The sequence below is a fragment of the Poecile atricapillus genome, chromosome 11 (genome assembly GCF_030490865.1).
Source record: "Poecile atricapillus isolate bPoeAtr1 chromosome 11, bPoeAtr1.hap1, whole genome shotgun sequence".
Classification (NCBI taxonomy): domain Eukaryota; kingdom Metazoa; phylum Chordata; class Aves; order Passeriformes; family Paridae; genus Poecile; species Poecile atricapillus.
In genome coordinates this window covers 6,691,768-6,714,860 of record NC_081259.1, presented here as the reverse complement: position 1 = coordinate 6,714,860, position 23,093 = coordinate 6,691,768, and the positions used below count along the sequence as shown (strand labels likewise).

General features: G+C 42.5%; 1 protein-coding gene across 15 annotated transcripts in view; it reads right to left on the bottom strand.

Moving 5' to 3' along the window:
- Window positions 1-23,093, bottom strand: part of AKAP13 (A-kinase anchoring protein 13) — a 207,328-nt gene that overhangs the window by 62,813 nt on the left and 121,422 nt on the right. The window contains exon 1 of one of the 15 annotated variants that reach the window (XM_058846605.1): window positions 9,083-9,438. The exons of 12 other annotated variants lie outside the window; for them this stretch is intronic. In XM_058846605.1, the coding sequence (XP_058702588.1) occupies window positions 9,083-9,163 (81 nt within the window). In that variant the 5' untranslated portion in view covers window positions 9,164-9,438. Of the gene's footprint in view, window positions 1-9,082; window positions 9,439-23,093 lie in introns of those variants that run through there. 2 more of the 15 variants (XM_058846604.1, XM_058846607.1) reach the window with 2 other exon arrangements.

Genomic DNA, 23,093 nt, shown 5'->3' with positions numbered 1-23,093 from the left:
TTGGCTCATCCAACATTCACTTCCATCACTTTTGTCTGCAGCTGGCAGACTCTGGAAGCCCCTTTACTCACTCTGCCATTTCTTTGAGCCAAATGTCTTTACCTACTGTCAAATGCATGCAAATCTCAATTGTCCCACAGCACAAAACCCAGAAGTTATTTCCCCTCCTGACCTGCCCCAACACAGAGGATCTCACATGTTAAGTTGTAGCTAAAAGAAAGCTACTGAAATGGATGACTTAGCCTGATTTTATATGTCAATTATTTCTCCTACCCTCTCTCTGGCTTTCCTTTTATCTCCTGAAATAATTTCCTTTACTCCCTTTCAAATATCAAATTTTTACTATTTACTTTTTGCCTCTGACCTTGTTCAAATCTCCCCCACGATCCCACTCTAGTTTTGCAGTCTCTTGCTGTATTCCCATCCCCTCAACGTTCTCCTTTCTCCTGTGTTATGAAACACACTGGTTTTGCCTCCTTGTTATTTATTTTTTAAGTAAATGAAAACCAAGCCTCTCCTACCCTTGACCTGATGTGCCGCTTTGACTAATGACCCACGTCCTTGTTTCCTCTGTCACTGAGATCATGGAATGTGTTACAGCAGCCCTTGGCTGGCTCCTCCTCGCCCTGGCTGCGTCCTCGTCACCCGAGGGGCTGCTGCCAGCACCTCCGCTCACCTCCCGCTCCCCACACCACACAGGCAACCCCACACTCCCCCAGACCTGGCAGCTACTCGCTACAGCACATTTTTCTTCCTCAGGTTTTGTTCTCCATACTTGTGCGATGACAAAACGGGGTCGGGAGGGCCTTTGACGGGTCAGCCAGACCCTGCCTGCTGCGCCAAGTTAGGCTCAGTTATCATCTGAGAGGGCCTAATCCAACCTGCCCTTAAAATCCTCCAGTGGAGAGCATGCCATGACCTTCCCCAGTCAGCAGCTCCTGCTGACAGAGAGAGGGAATGAACAGAGAAGTTCTGAGAGGGGAAAAATGAGCAGGAGTCTCCTCAAAGTGAAGATGATGTTGAGCTCTACCAGAGTCAGGTCTCGGGGTGACCTCAGAGCACGTCCCATCTGGATGTCCCTCCCACCTCCATGGAATTTTGCAGGCTATTTTTCTTAGGGATGGTGTACACTTCGTAGCACTTACTGCTGTATACAGATACCCACCCAAGACCCCAGCACACCCCTTCATGTACACACATCTAAGATCCCAGTGTTCCCTGCACATCTCTGCTCCACACACACCTGTATATCCATTTGCTCCCTTTTACATACAATACATCTATATTAAATGAGAGGCAGTCTTCAGGCTGAGAAAAGATTTGTAAGCAGAACTTCAAAACATTATTTTTTTTTGCTTTCCAAAGTGACATAAAGATGTTGCATTTTAACTGTTGCATGGACAGCGGGTCATGTTCTGATTCTTTCAACAGAAGACACTCCCTGTTCTCAGCAAGGCTGTGTGGTATCTAACCTCAGCATCTGAATTTGACCACAGGATTTTTTCTTATTTTAGTCTTAAAAGAGCTACAAAGTCAATAAATACCACTTTATGACTGTAAAGTCAATAAACATCATGCTATTATTCTTTTCTCTCCAGACAAAGCAAAATAAATTGGCACCATACTTTTCTATATCTTATTAAAGGCAAATCTAGAGGTTGGGGCTGAACACACATAGAAGGACAAATGCAAATGTGCTCAAGTCCACACAAATGAAGGAATGACCCATTTCAGATACAAAATCAAATTCTGTCTCCTTCTGACTGACTTACACTTCCACCTTCCTCCTCAAGAAGAGTCTGACCCTTCTTAATTTTAAACAAATCACCATCAAATTCAAAGGAACTACTCCTGATTTATAATGATATCCACTACTGGAAAGCAATAATTAAATATCCCATGCAATAATTAGCAGTAAGAAAGCAAAATAGGAAGAGGTTCAAGCTGTCTGTTGAGTAAGCCATATTAGGCTGAATTAACATTATATATTTTCCTTTAATAGAACCAATTGAGTCATTCACTGAAAATGCATTATAGACATTGGCATTTTTTCAAAAAAGATTTGAGCATTTTTCCCATTTCCCAGCCAGCTCTCTCCTCAGCCCCGTGGCTTTGCCAAGTATTGAAAATGTCTGCTTTTCTCTATTAAAAAAAGTAATGAGAGAATAACACTGAGGTTTAAGGTGCTGCTTCAGATATACTTGATTATGTACAAAATAAAACATCAGAAACTAAATATTTATCTCAGTAGCCCCAATTCAGGAAAAATAATAATCACCATCAAAACAAAAACAAAGGAAACCACTACTATATACAAGTATTCCCTAGGCTAAAGCGAACCCAGACAGGCTTTGAGGGAGGTTTACTGCGTGCTCGCAGGGAACTGGGTGGTCCATAGATACTCAAAACACAAACCCCACTATCCACAGCCCAACACTGACTACTGGGATCCCTCCTCAACACCTGAATTCTGCTTGTGTTTACTCAGGACTAGTGACTACAGGTACAGACAGTAAGAGCTGGAGAGGAAATTGTCTTTATAAAAGCACCTGAACATCAGGAGCTGGGGAATGCACCAGTATGGAGAAATTTGAAAGGAGGCTGTCTTGGGATTTTGCAGACACGTGTGCATTGCATGTGAGAAAATTCCTCCCTTTTCCCCCCAGTTTCTTGTTTTGCTGAGAGAAGCCCAAAAACAGGACCACAGGCTGGTGGCCACAGAAGATGATAAAAGCCCCACAGTTTCTTGCTTGCCCACACTGATTATAGCTCATTGATTCCAGGCATCCCAAGTCTTTGCGGCAGGAGCAGAGCAGGCAGTGCTGTTCCAATGGCAGAGGGAATATGAAACAGCCTCTGGGAACAGAGTTTCAATGCATAGCTTTTGAAGAAATGCCAGGAGAGAACCAGCTATTTTTCCATACAGAAGCCTCAATGTGTTTATCTGCAGGCTCAGACACAGAATGAATCATGGACGCACATCCCCAGGCACCAAAGACGGGATCCTGCAGGATTTTCTGTTTGCCTGTGAAACACCAGCAGGCAAAATGTTCAAAGAGACCTTTAGGACCAGCTGGAGCTGCGAGCAGCAGATGGTTCCAGTGCTCTTTCTGGGCACACACAAGTATTTCCTGACTCTCAGGGACATCTTCCTACAGACTCTGAACTTGAAACTTGATGTGACTTTATGCATAAGAAAAGGACTGCGCTGGACAGCTGTGAGACACCCTGGGCTGAGGTGTCTTCTGTCCTGCAGGAACAGTGAATGACCCCAGACTCCAGTCCCAGGCTCTTCCTTCCTCTCCACTTGTCCTGGACAAGGAATTATCTAATCCACTCCAGTGTGGTGGAATAGATAATGGATCTAATAAAACCAGGTGGATCCATAAAACCAGAATCGGGACCTCCTCCTCAAGGACACTCCAACAATATCTAGGGCAGAGCCGTGTGCTGGAGGCTCCCTAGGATTGGGGACCAGGGACTACCTGGCTCCTGGGTACCTCTCCTACATTTCCAGCATGGAAAAATCCTTTTTCTCTCCCTCTGGTTTTATTTTAACTCTTCTTGCCTTCCATTTCACAATAAAGAGAACACACTGACCTTTCAGGAAATCTTTTGCTATTGCAAAAGTTTGCACTTGTCAGCCTCACTGGTCATGATATAAATCAACATCTCCAGAGCACAAGGAACCAGATGACTTTAACTTTCATTTCCTAGCAGATCCCTAGAGATTCATCTTTCCTCCATATTATTTTAACTTTGTCTTAAATGTGCAAGTTTCCATTTTTCTCCTTTTATTTTCCCCAGCTTCCAGACTATGATCGACCTTGCAGCAAAAACCAGATACTACTGCACATAGGAAAATATTTAGGAGAGTAACTGTAGCTTGCTTAGTGTATCATTAAGTACTTGTGCACCACACTGAGTAATATCCATTTTAAATATCCAGTGTAGAATAAAAGTGGTAGAAAAAAGCAATACACTAAATTCAATTATAATTAATTTCTTTCATAAGCAGAAACGGTACAATGACTTTTTTTAAAGTTCTATGCATATTGTAATTATTTTCTAGGAATTTCCTGTTCCTGAAAATTTCCTATAGGATTAAAGAAATTTGTACACATACTCAATGTTTATTCTGACCAACTTTTAACTTCACAATTCCATTTACAGTGAAATTATCCAGTTGCCTGCAATTCCTGCACTAGAAACTAAAGCAACAGTTGATTTACCCCCTTCACAAAAACCACCTTTCAAGATCCTCTGAAACAGTTTGAAAAGGAGCATGAAGGATGGGGCATCTGGGGAAGGAATTTCCACTGTTTTCCTTCAACATCTGTTGCTGCAGAAAGACTCCATACACACAAAATTCACATCAAGAGCAACAATCACTGCTTTGGCAATCATCTTGCCAGACAGTATTAAGAGCAGACATATCAATTTGCTTGCAAACTCCACATTTATTTTTAATTTAAATTATTTTGGTAATCTCCCTGTGTAGTTTCTTAGCTTTGGGGGAGGATATTAACAGGTGGATGCAGAACACAACGACATTCTCAAAAATATGCCAAAAAGGACAACACTTGCATTTCTGCAATGATTTCTATGGAGATTTTTCTTCTAGCACTGTGAGTATGCTACACTGAGGCTTTTACCTTTACAGAGCTTGTGACATCGTATCAGGACATTTTTTCAAAGAGGTCCAAACTGACCTCTCTCATAGCAACAAGCCAGAAGTGTTATAGAAAACTGTATGAAAGGATTTTTGCCAAAAAAGCTCTTACAAGCACAGGACATATTACATGACTGAATAAATTAGCTCTTTATGGTGCAAGAGCAACACTAAGTTCCTAGAGTGCATTTATCCCCCAGCAATGTCTCAGCTGGGAAAAGGAACCTGTGCCCCAAGTACGTTTTCCAGCCTGTGGCACTGGGATGTCTTCCACCAGCAAAACTAGAAGCAAACAGACTTTAATAAGGCTTTAAAAGTAACAGCACTGGCTTTGCAAAAAAAAAAATCTCTTAACTAACATGGGAGAAAAATTCTCACAAACATGTATGTGCCTAACGTGAAAACACAATAATTCCATTTAAGTTGCCCTCCCAGTTCTAACTCTACATGAGACACAAACAGAAAAACTTAAAAACTCTCCGTACTATTCTAAAGACAATTCTCTCATTCTGTCCTTCAATGACCAGAACAGCATGGACAGATGTTGGATTAAAGCTCAGTCATTTTAGGCCCACAAAGTTTGATGAATACCACATATCCATCACCTGGGGACATCCTTCATCCAGAACAGCTCCAAAGAAGGAATGGACTTGCTTATGTGTCAATAAAGAAGAGAAACTTCAACATAAAATGTAAGGAAGCCTAGTTTCAGTTAATTTGGGGACTTCTGCACATAGTACTTAGGATACTATAAATGGCACTTTGCCTTGGGTAGGCAGGGATCATTCCAGAAGATCTTCCTTGGTGCTGGAGTAAAGCTACCAGAGCAGCCAGGAAGCAGAACAACTAATTAATAGTGCTCTCCTTTTAATTTCAAAATACTTTCACTAATTATTAATGCTATTTTTAATTTCATGAATAATCTTCTGATCTTCAGCTGGGAGCTGAAGGGGATCAGTTCACGTGAAAAGCAGAAAAATCAAACCTCATTGCCCCAGCTGTGAAAAAACTTATTCCTGATGCCTACCCTTAACAGCTTCAGCATTCACACACAGAGATGAAATGCAGATATAGGCAAAAACTCTTAGAAAGCATTCCCAGCTGTGATTACTCAGTCTCCCATTCCCAAAGCAAGCCCAGTTCTCACTTTGTAACTCTGCAAAGCACCGCCTGTTGGTCCCCACTTGAATGCCTGTCTGACTTCACATGTATCTGCAAGGTGCCAGCCAGTGTGGGTCTCCTATCCTGTCCCTAGATAGTTTTATTTGTGGTAGCAGGCACAACATAAAAATGAGACAAGGTTGCCAAGGCACACATGGGCACACTGAGACTTCCCATTTTGGGCTTGCAATAACATAGCACAGACTGCTTTACCCTGCACGTAGCTGCTCAGAGCTCAGCAAAATGTTCAGACAAGCAGACATCCCACACACCCCACAACTCTTCCCTCATCTGCTACAATGCAAACCCAGCAGGAGCAATGACAGCAAATTTTTATGCCATTTCTGCATCATCCAGTCTTCACTAAGTTCACTAAGTTCAGGATCCAAGTTCATCAAGTCTGCGCTGCTGCAGCAGCCAGTAAAGGACACAGAATCATGGAATCATAGAATGGTTTGGGTTGGAAGGCACCTTGAAGACAATCTAAATCAAACACCTTTCCCATTGACAGGCACAACTTCCCTGGTTGCTCAAATCACCATCCAACCTGGTCTTGGACCCCTCCAGGGATGGGGCATCCCACAGCTTCTCTGGACAAGCTGTGCCAGGGCCTCATGTCTCTCACAGTAAGGAATTTCTTCCTAGGATGAAGTCCTACCTCCAACAGGGACTGGGACACTGCTGGCAACCTGCTGCCTCTTGCTTTTTCACATGTGGAGAGGAGGAAGAAACTACACTAAAGCCAAAAGTAATTGTGTGCATCAATCCTCAAAATTGCTGAGGTTCATTTTTTTTCCTAACTTCTCAAGCCACTGTTTCAGGCTCAATCTAAACATGGAAAATTTGAGCCTCAAGACAGTGGTGTTTCAGACCACACGTGCACTGCAAAATAATGGGTAGGAACCAAAAATTCTTTTGCGACTGTATTTAAGAATGGATGCAATCAACGCAAATATAATCTCATCTATAAACATTAAGTACGCAAAATGGCATAAGATCTTCTTTCTTCACCACTTGTTCCCATTGTCCTTTTTCAGCAGCTGATTTTCTTTCCTATGTCACGACTGAGTCACCATCCCTGGAGGTATTTAAAAGATGCACAAATGTGGCACTGAGGGACATGGTTTAGAGATGGATTTGACAATGCTGGGTTAATGGCTGGCCTCAATGGTCTTAAGGGTCCTTTAAACCTAAACAACTCTATGGTTACTGACTTGCCTATCTTAAAATAAAGCAAAGAACATATTAATCTACTACTCAAGAAATGACAGCTTGTCTGAGTGAACCTGCAGCCAAACTGAAAACTATTTGGTGCTTTTGCAGGTATCTTGTTAAAATTTTATCAGCTCAAGGGTTCCTGATGGATCCGATTTGGGTTTGCTTTTGTCTAAAGACATGTACTTGCTTTTCAATATCCAAGAAACCCTGTCCTCTTAACTCCCCAAAATAAAATGGGCTAGATAAGGTACAGTTTTATTTCAGTATTTTAATGAAAACCAAACCCAACAGAAACCCCACCCCCAGCTCCCTCATTAAGGGCCTGATCCAACTCCCATTAACGTCAAGAGATGATCTGCCACTGACGCACTCAAGCGCTGGCTTGGATCCCTAGATCATCAAAATTTAATTTCATCTACCAGTTATGTTATAGAAACCAGAAAAAACATGAGGGATGACTGAAAATCGAGCTAGAGTTGATTGTAGCTGTAGCTATCAGCAGCACCCTCCTATTTTAAACATCTGCAGGCTGTACAGCCCATGTTGGGAGCAGCAATGCGTGCACACATGCACACATATATGGACACTGAGTCATTTGCAGGAACAGACAGTATAACCCACAGCTCTGAAACTCAATTAGGAAAATACCAGTTGGAACTAACAAGAGCCACATTTTGTTATAAAATCTAAGCTTTGCTGAACAAAAACTAATGTAAGGAACTGGTGACATCAGAAATATTGAAGTTGGATAATTTTAGTGAATTTTATTTCAACCCACGCATTCAGATGCTCTTCATAAAGAAAAAGACTGTGCTTTTTATTGGCAATTAAGATTGTCAGAGGTACCAGGTCTCCTCCCAAGAATTATTAAGCAGTCCTTTCACAGAAGTAGTGTGTGCACAATACAACAACATTTTTAATGACTCATACTGTGTCTATAGATTGAATACCCTGGGATTCAATCCCATGCATCACTAACATCAGAGTTCTAAAATACTCCAAAAAATTGAACTGGTAGAGAAAACAACTTACAGCTATCTGTGCCACCAAAAACCAATGGGTACATTGAATTAAAGGAAAACACTTCCACTCACAACAAAGCAAGTTAACAAGAGCTAGGTCTATTTTACTGCAGATAAAGTAGAACAAGAATAAATTGAAAATAAATTTGTTATATATTCTTGTCCAGACTTGGAAACAAGAGCATGAACCAAAAAATCATAAAAAAGGAATCATGACTCTACATATATGATCATGTAGAATCACACTGCTTCAGCTAAGAAGAGAAAATAGAAAAAGGGAGAGGGAAAGGAAATGCTCTTCCAGCAGTTAAGATCTCTGAATTGGGCTGTGTTTTGCAGTCCCTCTGGCTTCTCTCCTATTTCCATCCACTCTGCCAGGAAACTGCTGAAGCTCTACAAAGCTGTTACAGAGACAGGACATTCCCAGACTGCCATTGTGCCATTTGGTGGAGCACTTGCTAATTTTAGATTAGAGAGGAACACACTGGGACAATTAGCCAAGAGCCACTCCTGATTCTTGCTCCAACCCATCCTCAGACAAAATCACACCCAAACAACAAGACTGACAGTAACCCTTCTAACACAAATGAAAAACAGAGGCAAAGGAGGATCCACCATGCCTCTTTTTGGCAGAACGCATCTTTTGGGGAACATGAGCCTTTCAACCTCAAAAGCAAGCACTGGAAATGGAAACCCTTTTCCCCTCACACAAAAAACCCACCTGGGATTTCAAACCAGGGACTGTTCAAGGGCAGAGGGCAGGGAAGAAGGCCAAGGAGCTCTCCCGAAGAGCGCATGCCATAAGAGATGAACTAGTTGCAGAGATAATAATATTTGACATGATATGGTTTGATAACACTCAATCTCATCTCCATGCTGAAGGGCAAGAGCTCTTCCACCTGTCCCTCCCCTCTGCAACATCCCGAGGGACACAAGTACAGCAAGGAACAGACTGATCCCCTGGAGATATGGAAAGGAACCCATAAATAAATATATACAAACATCATACCTTTAACAACACAACATCTACAGTCCTGTCCACCTTGGAAATGTCGCACAGGCTGTATCGCCTCTTGTGGCGCTCGTACATTTTGTCCAAAGAGCCGGGAGCAGAGGAGCAGAGCCCACCATGAACCCTGGGCTGAGCACGGCCCCAGACCTCTCACATCTGTGCTCAGAGGAGTCCCCGTGGCTCAGCACACCAGCCTGCCCGAGCTTCTGAACAGGAAAACGAAAATCCCAGCGCTGCGCCTGGCTGATAAAAGTCTTCTCGGAGCAGATTTGCTTATACAGGCAATGCAGGAACTTATAGCAAACAAAAGATATTTGAAGACAGCTTTATACATATAGGATTATTTTTTTTTGTGAGTGCTAAGAATGGTATCAGCTTTCCTGTTACAGCAATAATAATAATAAAAAAAAAATGTTTTCCAGACAACTTTGATATCCAAAAAGCAACAGAATGAAAATCCTGCCTGAAAAGAGAACAAAAGCCAGATGTGTGCAGCAGGAATACTGACGCTCCAAGTGGAAAGGCAGAAGGTAGGCTCAGCCACGACGGGTCTAATTCAGGAAAAAAATAAAAAACAACAAAAAAAACCAATCTCCGTATCCAGTGCAAATACTGTCACCAAAGTGTTTTGTTTTTCACGCCCTCATGCACTGAAAGAAGCAACAACAAAAAAGTACTTTCCTCCTTCCGAATCAGCTCACTGTTCACCGGGCAAGACGGCTTGGGTTTGCGTTAAGTTTAAATTTCTAATGACAGCACTGGGGAAAAGGAAAGAAAATAATGAAAAAAAGCCACTCCCCTCCTGATTTGGGCTGAGACGTCACTGCTTGCCTTTTTAGTCCTGCACCAGTGTTCTCCCAGCTTTCAAATTTACTTTGCAGTTGTGGGAGCATGATTCAGAGAGAGGAAAAAAAAAAAAAAAAGAGGAGGGAGCGGGGGAAGAAAAAGCAGCAGCTTTACTTTGCCAGCCTCTTCCACCTCTGGCTGCAGGCACTTGGTGTGTTTGCTCGGTCCAAAACAAGACTGAGAGCAAAGGGACGTGTTTTTCAAGAGGTAAAAAGACTCTTCCTACTCCCCCAGGCCAGGTGAATGAAAGACAGTTTCGAGGTTAATGCTCTCCTAAACCAGGAATGGAAACTTATGATTTAATCAACGCACATGGAAAAAAAAAAAAAAAAAAAAGGAAATCAGCCATTTACTTTTTTCTTGGTTTGTTTGCAACACAAAGATCTCAGCAACCGGTTGTCCAGAAAATACAATCTTCCCTCTTCTCTTCTGGCCTGAAAGGCAGAGCTTTTTTTCTTGGGGACAAAAAAAAAAAAAACCAACCCTAAAGTTTTTTGTCTTTCTAATGCCGGGGCCAGTGCAAGTCTCTCTGCTCTCAATAGCTCATTCACATCAGCTGGGCCCTGCATGCTCACTGCCACATGGTTTCCTGTTTTCAAACTGCCCCCTTGCAGCCCCCTCCGCTTTCCACCCCACCCTGACCTCTCCAGGGATGAAATTTTTCCATACTTCCCTGGCTTTAGACATTCTCTCATTCACCGATTCAAAAGGGAATGGGGGCGACTCAAAATGAAAGGAAAAAAAAAAAAAGAGAAGGAAAGGGGAAGCAGAGTTTTCGGAGTCTGAGAGTTTGTAGTGACCAGAACTTGCTTCTTTGCTAGATGGAAAAGGTGAGAATACAGCAATTTTTAATCCCAAGCTGTAAAGCAGAAAATGCAGAACATATCAACCCGAGGTTTAATTGCCAATTTCCAACAGCCACCCTCGGCAGTGCTGGGAGAACTGGCCCACCTCCTGCTGCTGGGATTTGCTCCACTCCTGGAGCTTAGTTAGGGGGCTGTAGGTATTTTCATCCAGTCCTGTAGGGTGGTCCCGGTTCCCTGGTTGTATAAGGAGATTTGTAGCCACCAGCTCAAACTCTGGCAAAGGTGACTCAAACCCTGCAGCCTACTGGAACGGATAAAACACAAGTTCTTGGCATTTGAATGTAAGATGAGTCTTCCAGAGGAGATCGAAACACATCTGCTGCAAGCAAGCACTCCAGCTTCTCTCCTCCCAGTGCTACCCAGTCTTCTGAGTGCCCGAACACACTGCACCACAGCCTGCCTGTGAGTAACACAGGAACTGATTCCCCTCCGTGCCTGCTCAGTAAAACACCAAAACCCAGGAGTTTACAGAACCAGCACATACTGTGAGCTCCTGGATGTGACACCCCCATCTGTACAGTCAGACTACACAGAAGCACAGCTACCCCACAGATTTAGCAGCCTCAGTAACCAAGTGAAGGGCAGCTTTTCCTGACACTTGATGACACAGTGGGCAGCCCTGACACAAAGCTCAGCCTGGGGCCTCGTACCCGAGCGTATCCTCAGGCTCTGGAGCAGGCTGGGACTTGCAGCAGATGAGCTGCTCCCAGTGGGGGACACAGGTACACTCTTACCTAGTCAGTGCCAGAGCCTCCCCACACTTCCCTTTTATTTGCTCCAGTGTCTCCCTCAGATCCCAAACCTTCATCTCCAGCACACCACCAGCTGAACTGAGGAGGATTCCTCTCGTGAGGCTGTCTTACAGCTACAATCCCTGGCTCAAGGTCTCAGCCAATGACTCTGCTCTGCCCAACAACCAGCAGAGCTTCTGCTTTCAGTATTAGGACACACACAATGTGGTCGTACTTTGGGGACTTTCTGGAGCCACCAGTTTTCTCCACAAGTAATGAGTCCCAGCAGTCATGTGCCCATCGAGATGAGGAATCAGAAATGGCTATGACAGCATTCCAAACTTCAAACACTACCATAAAAGGCAGGGATTTCCTCAAATCTGAATTTACAAGACAGGAACCCATAAACAAAGTATGTGAATTTAGTTCAGGTGTAGGAATTTGCAACAGTCAGTATCTTAATGATGCTCTAATGTTTCATTATGGAGCACCTTTTTTTTTAAACTGATATAGCAGACAGATTTGTTTTCAAATCAATTTGATTACAGCTGCTGGTATACCCAGCCAAGATTTATCCTAACAACAACTGAACAGCTCTGCTCAGACACTCCATTTAAAGCGCTTCACCTCTGATCCACAGAGTTCCCCTGGCAACCAGAAAGAGATGTCCAGCTGCAGAGCTCAAGGAATGCCCACCATGCAGAGGAGGTGAGCATCACTAACTGTGACACTGCATCTTCCACAGAGATGCAAGATGGGTCCAACTTGTAGCTGCATCAACACCCACTCTTTTGTGGCTCACATCACGTCACCCTTCTTGCAGGTAAGGGAAATGAAAAACATCTCCAGTCAAAGCAGAAGGGAGACAGAAGGGAAATGTGCAGCTTTCACAGCGGGAGGCCAATTTTCCTGAGCTATGCACAAGATCCTTGGGATGGCCAAAAGCCACAAGCAACCCAGTGTGGGCTTTCATGGGGCATCAGGGAACAGAAAGATCATGTGGAAGGTGCAGACAGGTGGAGAGAAGCAGCCAGGGAAGCCACCAGACCCATGCCAGGCTGGGTGACTCTGGGCACAGGATGGGTCCCAGGACTTGGTGGATATCCCAGCACTTGGTGCATGTCCTGTGAATAAAGATGATGACCTGCCTTCCTCTTTAATTATATGTCTAGATCTAGTAAAGGTTGTCAGCTGATCTCCTCGACTCCCCTATACCTTCAGCCACACAGCGAAAGAATCAACACACACCAAGAAAAAATAACCCCTTCTCTCCCTTCTCTTTTTCTTTTTTAATTTAAGATGCTAAATCCCTAATTTGTTCTAAGAGTTTTTTCTGTTGTTATGTTCCTGACTCACAGCAAAGATCAGGGGGGTCAGGGACAACTACAGATACCCAAAGTGCATCTCCATTTCCAGACTTTACTGCTGGGGGTGGGGGGAAACATAATATAAACAAATAGAAGATAATGTGCCAGACACACTCTCCCATGGGAGACCATCACTCTCTTCCCACATTAGGTGGGGCTTTTGCTGCATTGTTTCAGGCTAGAAATCTTGCCTTGCACACAGCCTGCCATCCACACAGCACTGTTGGGCAGGCACAGAACACGACTCAGCCCGGACGGAGCAGAACAAAAGCTTCCAGACTCTTTTGTCCAGCTATTTAAGGCAGTCCTTGAATGCCATACAAGTGTTTAGACAGCCTATAACATTTATGCTCTGAAACACAATGAAACAGACAATCAGAAAATAAAGATTAAATTTAAAAAAAAACTACTCTAACAAGTAAGTAATTCTCTTTTTTTGGGGGCGAGTTGCTCAAAATGGAGAGGAGATGCAAGCAGAAGCCCCGGCCACCGGCTGCTGATGCGACAGTTCTGGGCTCCTTATTGAAAACATCTGGAAGCTCTGAGCTGCTTTGTGCAGACAGGAGTTTGAAACTATCCAATCATTTCATATCCAAACCCAAGTCCAGCGCTGCAGATTTCAAGGGAAGGAAAAGAGGGGGAAGAAAAAAAAACCGCACTTGATCACACCATATGATCTGTAACTCATCCAGATAAAACTCCTCCTCCTCCTCCACCCGCTAACAGACCTCTTAATGACAAGGAAATCATGGTTATCCTGAAACAGACTGGACTATTGTTATCTGTTTCAAATTACTTTTGCCATGTCGTTATGAAACACTGCAATGATGCAATCTGCAGAAATACTCAGGCGTATTAACTTCTTTAACCGCGACTCTGATAGGAACTCATGGAGCAGCAGATGAAAGGAAAAAATCTCCCTGTTTTAAGCAAGGCAAAACCCACTTTTGGGCACTAAACCGAGGTGATAATAAATTCATCAGACAGTGAGAGAGAAGAATTACAATTTCAACTGCTCTTTTCTTAAAAGAAAGCAGATTTCTGGGAAGGCTTTTTAAAATTTTACATTTCTGGCACTTACATGGATAGACAAAACAAATCGCTTTTTTCCTAAAACTAAATAAGGCAAAGGGAATCTGCACTCTAATGCTGCAAAGCCTGCAAGAGGAGCATGTCCAATCTGGAAAGGAGAGCACGTCCATCGTGTCTGCTGGGAGGGAGGTCAGTGCCCATGTGAGACCAGACAGACATGGACACTCAAATGTGGATTTTGAAGAAGACCAGGCTGCTGTTGACCACAGCAAGCACTCACACCACAGACCTTGGTCAAGAGCCCTGGATTTTTCCAGGCATTTCCCATGTTTGCAGGAGCACTGCAACACTGAAGAGTTTTGTGGCTGACCCAGTCCCACTGTGCCCGTCTGACTCCATCCTTGTGTGGTGGTGGCACTTCAGTCCAGAGCTGATCCCTCTGGCCATGGCATGACCCCACCAGTGTCCACCAAGCTATGAGTGGCTCCAAAAATCTGGCTGTGATTTTGAATTCTCCTACGAGGTAGGGCACAGAAAGAAAAGGAGTCACAGAAAGGGACATGGACAGTCCCCCATGACCAGACATCACAGGAATCTGATCTGTGGCAAATCCATGCTACTCTAAGGGGGATGGTCAGTGATGCAGCAACAAACCTCCACAGTCCTGGTCCTAAAACACCTCCATATTCATCAGTTTGATTAAATCCTCGGGGTAAATCATCCACAGTACCAACACAAGTTTTACTCTCCAGCCTGGGACCCTCCCAAAACCTCCCTATTTAAATCATATATTCACACCAAGGTCTGGAGAGAGGCATTTCCTCACAGAGCAACGCTTTGGGACAACATGACTGAGCTGAATTTACCATCAAACAATCCACTGTCCAACTGCAGCCTGTGTTTCAGCTCAAAGACAGAAGCATCTGACAAACAGCTAAAGAGCCATGAGGGAACGAGGAGGGCTTGGAAAACTGTCAGACACATGGATACATGGAGCATGTGTTTGGAGAAAATACAGAAACACCTTGAGAGACCTTCAGCCACTTCCTGACCTTCCCTTTTTCTAACATTTCTCAGAGACTCAGTGTACATTTTTCAGGAATTTCTATTGTCCAAATAACCTTCAGAAAAATGCCTAAGCTTTGGTCAGCCATGGAGCATGCCTGAACATCCTTCCAGAGGAAGTCAACTGCCCATCTTACTGCTCCCAAATGGCTACAGGAGAAACACAACCCACACAAGAGATTAGCAACCCCTCAGCTGACTCTACATCGCTTTGCAAGTTCTGCTTCTTCCTTTACCAAAAATAACCGCAGTTGGGATGTCTAGCTGGCTGAAGTGCTGTGGGATCTTGGACCAGGCCACAGATATTTATTTAGCCTGTTATGGGATTTAAGAGAAATACTTCTGCTGTCAAGCACTGGACATTTTGCTTTGCTCTGTGTATTTCAACATCCTGAAAACAGGGAAGGGAAAACATGAGTGGATAAAGCAGGAATAGTCCCAGAAGAGGCTGTCAAGGAGCACCTGAGCTCTGAACTGCAGCAACAAATCAGCTGCACATCCCCTGTGTCCTCCTGTCAGCTGCTCCTGTGCTCAGGCACTTCCCACCAGGGCACGGCTTCTGATGACTTACAGATTGGGTCAAACACCAAAAACATTGGGCCTTCTGTAAAGAATAACACAATTTGCAGCCAAAACAAGTGGATGGAAGATAATGCTCTAATTTCACAGCTGGCACAGCCCAGCCTGGAGCTGCTGCTGAAGAAATGATGCTCAATTCTCTGATCTCATCCAATACTAAAGTTGGTCACAATAGATTTGTTTATGTTTTCCTTTATGGTTTTCAGTTGCTGGTAATAAACATGTAAATTGTACACGCACACAATGAGTGATAATCTTTGCTAATTACTGTGATTCTCCTAGAAAGGAAGGATTACAATTTTGGGGATCTGGAAGGATAATGACATAAATGAAAGTATTTAAAATAGCAAATTGCATTTACAGGAGTTTTCAAACCACTGTCAATATTATACAAGTCATTTAAAATTGGTTTGCACAGACCATCTCTCAAATACCTGAAGGCCTGCTCAAGCCAAATCAAGCAATGTCTAATAATTTGTTCTACAGAGGAATTAAGGAAGAGATCATTGCATTTGTCTCAAATGTAAGAAATGGGGGATGTTTCATTATCTATAAAGCTCAAAAATTCAAAAATCAAAGGAGTTTTTCATTTTTATAGAATCCGTAATAAAAAAACATATTCTGACATGATTGGGATAGATATAGGATATAAGAAAGTATTGATTAACACAACTAAAAACATATGTTCTGTACTCCCATAACAACACATTCTAGAAAGACTAACTCTCTATAGTCCAAGATATGAGGTTAAAAATTAGTTTGAGATTTTGTGCAGGAAAACAAGGCACCTCACATTTTCAGAGTGCAGGAAACATCCCTGTGCTCTGAAATGACCCCCACTGCTGTGGGCGGGACACAGGAGCAGGCAGACATCGCCTGAGCTACTCCAGGATGCCTCAGCATAACATGAGATCAGTGCCATGAAACATCTGGTGGATGGTTCTATCTGATGAATTATGTCTTTAGCTAAAAACAGAGACAGGGTAGCAGATTATGTAGATGAATTGGCGGATAAAGCCCAACAAAAATGACGTATGGCATGAGTGAGTGAAATTAATGGACAATATAAAAATGACACATCTTGAACCGAGGAAATTATTCAACTTTTACCATTCTTTCATGCCTACAGTTTAAGGCACTGTAATCTAACTGAAAAACAGAGACGGGTCATTCAAATGAATAAATCATGCCAGAAAATGATTCAGCTTCCCTACTTTTTTTTTTTTCTTCTTTTTCTTTTTAACTGAAGTCCCTAGGACTCAGCCCTTAGGAAGCCCACACAACCCAGTGTATTGTCCTGACCAGGCACTCTGTTAAAAGGGAAAAGGTTATCTTTTCTTTCATCTTGTAATTGAAAATCTGGGAGGGGAAGTGTTGGCAAAGCAGAGCACTGTACAAAGACACCCATCATATTCCCAGGTCAGCTTTTTGCTTGGCTGTTAATGAAGGCAGTGGATTGAGGACACTGTGGCATTTGTTTAGCCCTTCCAATATTTCTGTTTGTTTTGTGGGAATGAGGATCTCAGCCCCCACGGGTAACTGAGATGCTCTGAGTGCAGCCCAGCCCCTCTCCCAGCAATAACAGACCCTCCTCCTACCTACCCCCACATCCAACCAATATTTTTGTGCCCTCTCTCCATGCATTAGGAAACCTGAAATGAAATCCAACGCAAACTCTGAGAGGAGGCATTTGGAATCCAGCTCCCGCCTGGGAGGTCTGCTTTAGGACCACATGAGTATTCCTTTGCTCACTGTTTTATCCGTTTCCCTGGTAGTCCTCTGTAAAGAATATTAAACAAACATGTCTTTACAGCTCAAGAGCCCAGGAGAGAATGTTGACCCTGTGGAAAAAACCCTGGTTTTATCCACTTTTACACCACTTTCATCCCTCTGGACTAAAGATGTATATACAAGGGTAAAGATTCATTGGGTCCACAAAGCCATCATGATGGACTACTACATCAATCCATACTGAGGACGTTCTCCCCTGTAGCCTGATTTTAGAAAGTATTTTTAAAGGAATTTCAGGGCATAAAATAGGTATATTTACAGCCAGGTATGTGGAAGCATCACTAATTGTGAGGAATTTTCTCAACAGTTGATGCTGCTCCAGAAAAAAAAGAATAACATACTTATTCTAAGGTTATAAACATATCCTACACCTCCACCAGCTTTTCAAAGATCCCTCTACAGTAACATTTGTTGTTGCAAGGTTAAATCCTAACCGGAATAATGGGTCCCAAGCCCTGTTCCTATGCCTCTCCACTCAGTTAAAGCTAGGGAATGTCCCTGGCAAACATGGGGAATGTCAAGCCAATACAGGTGCTTTAAGAAATTTTCAGTTGCTGAGTTTTTGTGCTTCCCCTCTCTCATTCCCCACCTGCCAGAGATGCTGCGTTTCCATACATTTAATAGCTTTTTTCAGTAGATAAATACATTTAAGAAAATGGATGATGATAAATGGTACCAAAAGTGTCAAAAAACAGCATTTATAATATCCTGCAATTTCCCTGAGTTATCCTGCTGACTTGGACTGTTCCAGGAGCTGCAAATTGCTGTGCTGCAGATAAGGAAAATGAAGCATCTGAGATTTCTCACCAGTGACTACAAGGAAAGGGTTGGTTTTGTTTTCTTAGGAAGAAAGAGGAAAATATTCTGAAGCTTTCTCTTCAGGCTAAAATCCAAAACATTTACAAGACTCAGGAGCACAAAAGCTTGCAGATAACCAGCAGAACTAATGCCAGTTCCATCAAAGCAAACCAGTAACAGCAACTGGGAGGAATGCAGATTATGCAGCATCTGTTTCTATAGAAAACAAAATCTGTTACACAACAGTTAAATAATTTAACTACTGCAAGTTATTATTCCTCAGCTAGTCTTTTTTTGGCTATCATATAGCACTAGTCTCTTCTGTTTCTGAAGTTTGCCTTTCAGACAAAAAAAAAAGGCAACTTCAAAACATGCAAAAATTAATGAAACCCATATGTGGGATACTGTCATTATTCCATGTTTATAAGAGGATCAGGTTTTGTTAAATGGGCTTATTTAATGCAGATGCATAAGCAAAAATATCCAGCAAAAGTTCTGAAAGCTATTGAAAGCAAAATATTTTCACAATTTAAACTAAAGCCACTATATATTTTGGTGCAACTTTGTTTATGGCTTCTCTGACAGCTTATAACTTGTCCTAACCAGAGAAACATCTCCTAGATAAGATTTTACCTTTTTGACTCTTTTCACCCTCATACTGCATTTAAGCTGGGCCAACATAAAAATCTATGGCTTATGGAAACATCTGTTGATACAGACACACAATTTTGACAATTTTTGACTTAACAACAGCTGTTGTTATTTCATGCTCTTTTTTGGCTAGACCAGTTGGTAAGACTGGAAGAAAATTGAAGCTGGGCTCCTTTCCTGACTTTGGTCTCCCTTTAGCAGCTGCAGTGAGTACCTTGCTGAACGTCCCCCAAGTCTGGTCTTGCCCACCAGACTCAGACAAGAAATAAAGGAAACACATCTCACCTAAACACTGGCTTAAAATACCCCCTGCTCTTGCTGCTTTCTGCCCGTACAAGGGACTAAAACACCCTCCACTGCCCATCTTCCTGGCTCCCACTGGCACTTCCAACAGCAATCCACAAGAAACCCCAGGTTTGTCTTGCCTCCCCTCCTGCTATTTCTTTCCCAGGATCCAGACATCTGCCAACATCCTCCATAAAAGATAACACACAATATGTTTAAAGAGCCAACCTGCCAAAAGGTATTTGGTGCTTCAGACAGTGCTACTTCCCAGACAGAGAACACGCACTGCTCACAGGAAGGCTTGCATAAAAACAGAATGTCCTTTTCTTGCGAATCTAATGATTGCCTAACAAAAAACCCCCAACAAATTCAACCAAAATATCCTATTTTCAACATTTAATTCAGCTGCTAGTTGAAACAAGATGTTTCTATCTAAATTCTGTTTTCTTGAAAGAGAAGAAAACAGCTTACAAAGCTTTTAAAGAGCTCCAGTCTTTTTCAGTGTACATTCAAACTGTCAAGAGCCAAAGAAAGCCAATACCCCACTCACAGATTTTTTCTTTCCCCTTGCTCTTTCTAACAGAGAGGACTTGTTTAATCTTACCTTCAAACTTCTTATTTCCCTGCCATGCACTCCTAGAGTCTCTGTTGGTTGTGCCAATGCTTGCCCAAACGGACAGCTATAAAAAAACAGTTTAAACAGAAACTACTTATCTAGAGGAGGGAGAGCCCCAGGTTCACATGCAGAGGAGATATTTCAGCATTAAAGAATTCTCGGAGCTACTCCAAGACACAAATTTTTGTTGTCTGCTGCACTGTAAGGATTTTAAGCCCAGAAAGAAGCTATTTATTTAGTCTATATACATAGATTTATAAGAAAGGCAGAGGATCCATCTAAAGTCTTCTGGGTGCTTTTTGCATTGTTTATACCATATGAAGTAAACTCAGCTTCCTCAAAGACAGAAAAGAAGAAATAAACAAAGCTTGACAAGAAAAATCAAACACTGTCCCCCGAATGTACAGCTATGAACTAAAAAAGCTTTTTGAGATGCCTCTCAGTGTCTCCTCAAAACACATTAAAACAGAGAATTTGCAAAATGATCTAAAACCCATTTCTGCCCACGCTGCAGGGAGGAGTTTCTCTCACCCCTTCCCCTTTTAAGACCCCAGTTTTTACAGTCATGGCTCTCTTTGGTTATCCACAGGTAGGAATATTTGGATAACCTTCATTCTCTTTTAAAAGGCTCAAAAAGCCTTTGACACCTCTTGACACAAATTTGACACATTTAGACACAATCTAAAACATTACTGCTCTGCTTTAATCCTGCAGTGCAGGCACTTGAAGCTAAAACTTAGCTGCCTTCTCCTGAGCAAGAGGTCAGTAAGCATTTCCTCACCTTGTTATGGCCAGTGAGTTAAAAAAAGAAATAATAGTGGAACAAAATACCAAGGAATCCTTCTTTAATCTCAGTAGATTTTAACAGCCCATCCCTCTCCATGCTTTTGGTAGGAATCAGTACAGTCATTTGGAAAGGCAGAAGAGATTTCACACTCCTAGACACAAGATCTCAGATTGAAACGAACGTTTCAGAGAACTGCACCTCCAGCCTCTGAAAATGTGTATTTTGGAAATATTCCTCCCAACCACTTTCAGCCATTTAATATGTCCAGCTGTGTTAAGAAACCAAGCAAAAGTTCAGTGTCAAGTAATTCAGGATTATGATCTTTTTTTGATTTATGGAGGTAAGCATAGTCTCAGACACAAGAAAAACAAGTCACCTGATGCTAAGCAGACTCAGTACCAGGGCTCAGACTAATGAGCGAGCAAGGGCGAGGATTCACACTCCTGCCTCTTATCTCAGCAGCTGGAAGGACACCACATGAGGAGGGAGAGCACAGCCAGAGAGAGGCAGAGCCAGCCCCAGGGTACCTGCAAACACAGTATTGGTGTTCCACTGGGGAAGATGGAAATGCTCCAGGAGAGGGAGGCACGTGGTATTGGATAAAGATGCAGGGAAGAATATGCCCCCAAATAATTAAGTGCAAAAATAAGGAGAAACTACTATTAAGTACCTGCAATGGTATCAGGGTAAAGTCTTTATGGAGAAGTAATATCTAACCAGGCTGAGGAAACCTTAAGCCTCCCATCAGGCCTTCTGCAGGTCTGAAAGGAGAGCAGCATAACTCAGGTTAAACACAGAACAGCAACAATTCCTCTGTTTCAAACTACACAAACAGAAGAGAAAGCAAACAAGGTAATCTAAAAATACTTGCTCTATTTTTTGGATTAGTCTCCTGGGCGCAGCTATTAACTTCATTTTCACTGAGTACATCACTGGCACTAAGATGATAAACACAGCAAGTGAGAAGGGAGGGAGCAGTTAGGTTCACTGCTGCTCAAGAGAAAATCAGAAAGTTTGCAACATCAAGTACATGCTTATTTAGGCATAAATTTAATGTATATGTGAAGCAGAAAGAGAAGTGGAAGGAGAAGAACTTCATTAGTTGCAAGAGACCAAGTACAAAATAAAGCCTAGTTTAGAATTGCCCCCATCTGCTAATTCCTATACAGCTGATGAAGTATATTTTATTAAACTATTGCAAAACATTTTATGTTCTTGTTACGGCCTCCTTGCTGGGGTTATTCCAAAGCAGAAGTCCAAAACACAGATCACAGCAGTAAAAAACCAAAGTGGCCATGGAAAGGAGGCACAGCAGCACTGAGAAGAAACTCTTATCCTTTGTGTCTACCTGTTCTGGGGTCCCAATAAAAAAAGTCACTCTTGTCCATGCTTTGTATATGTCATTTGGAGACATCACCTCTTCTTTAGCATAATTCATGAATAAAGTCTTCTACCAAAATTCAGAAGTTTCTTTTCCTTGAAAGTTTCAATTAATTTGGTACTGTGACAGCAAGGACAGCTATGACTGCCCACAGCCAAACACAACACCAAGGCACTCCTCTGGCCCTGGGGATTTTAATTCTGACCTGCAGCTACCCCAGCTCAGCCAAACCCACTCCCTTCCAAACTTTTATTTTAGATATCACGTTTGGATACCAAATCACACAATCCTTCTGTGTAGACTACGATATTTGAATCATCCACTGCAAGATTAACCATCTATTCTTGTTTCACAGTCCCAAGCCTGAAGACCTCCTCACCACCACCAGTCCATCCTGTACAACTGCAACGAGGTCCCTGCCAAGGCAGAAAGCCATCAGTCTGCTCAGTGCAAGGATGCTGCATGAAGAGGCAAACATTCAGTTATCACCCAGGCTTTTATCTCATCTGATGTTTTAACAGCAGTTTGAGGCCAGAAACATTCTGCAGCTGAGTCACCCTGGGCCACACCAGGATGTGTATGTAACGCCAAGCAGAAACAGACACTGAGCACAAACAGCTGAGATGCTGGAGGAAAATAAACAGGTTTCCACCTTTGCATGAAAAATATAATAAGGGAAAGCAAACAACCTAAAATAGGTGGGAAAAGGCTGAGAACAATAACAAAAAGGGAAATCTGTGAAAGGACCATGAGGTGACATGCATTTTGATTCCATGTTTCCATGGAAAAGTTTAACAGTTCTTCCTATCTACTTACTCCCATCATTCTTTTCATCTTCTGCTGTCAGAAATGCTATGCCTGGATATTGCTAGAGCCTGCTTCATCAGTGGCCAAGAGCTCCTGTTCATTTATCATGTCTGTCCCATGGCTACTCACAAAAACCCAGAACAAATATGTGGGAATATAATTAAAAATCTATTTCTTGTATTTATAAGGTTTTCCTCTAAGGTGGTGTAACTTCCAATGAACTGCAAAAAACGTAATCTACAGAAAAGTATAACCAGTGGCCTGTCTACACTGCAAGGGACCAACTCTGCCTTCCAAGACATCAGAATGGAACTAGATAAGTTCCTTCAGAAGGATAAAAACCCAGTGATCTGATACACCAAAGTATCCCCTTGTCATAATAATGCAGCCTCCATCAAAAGTCCAC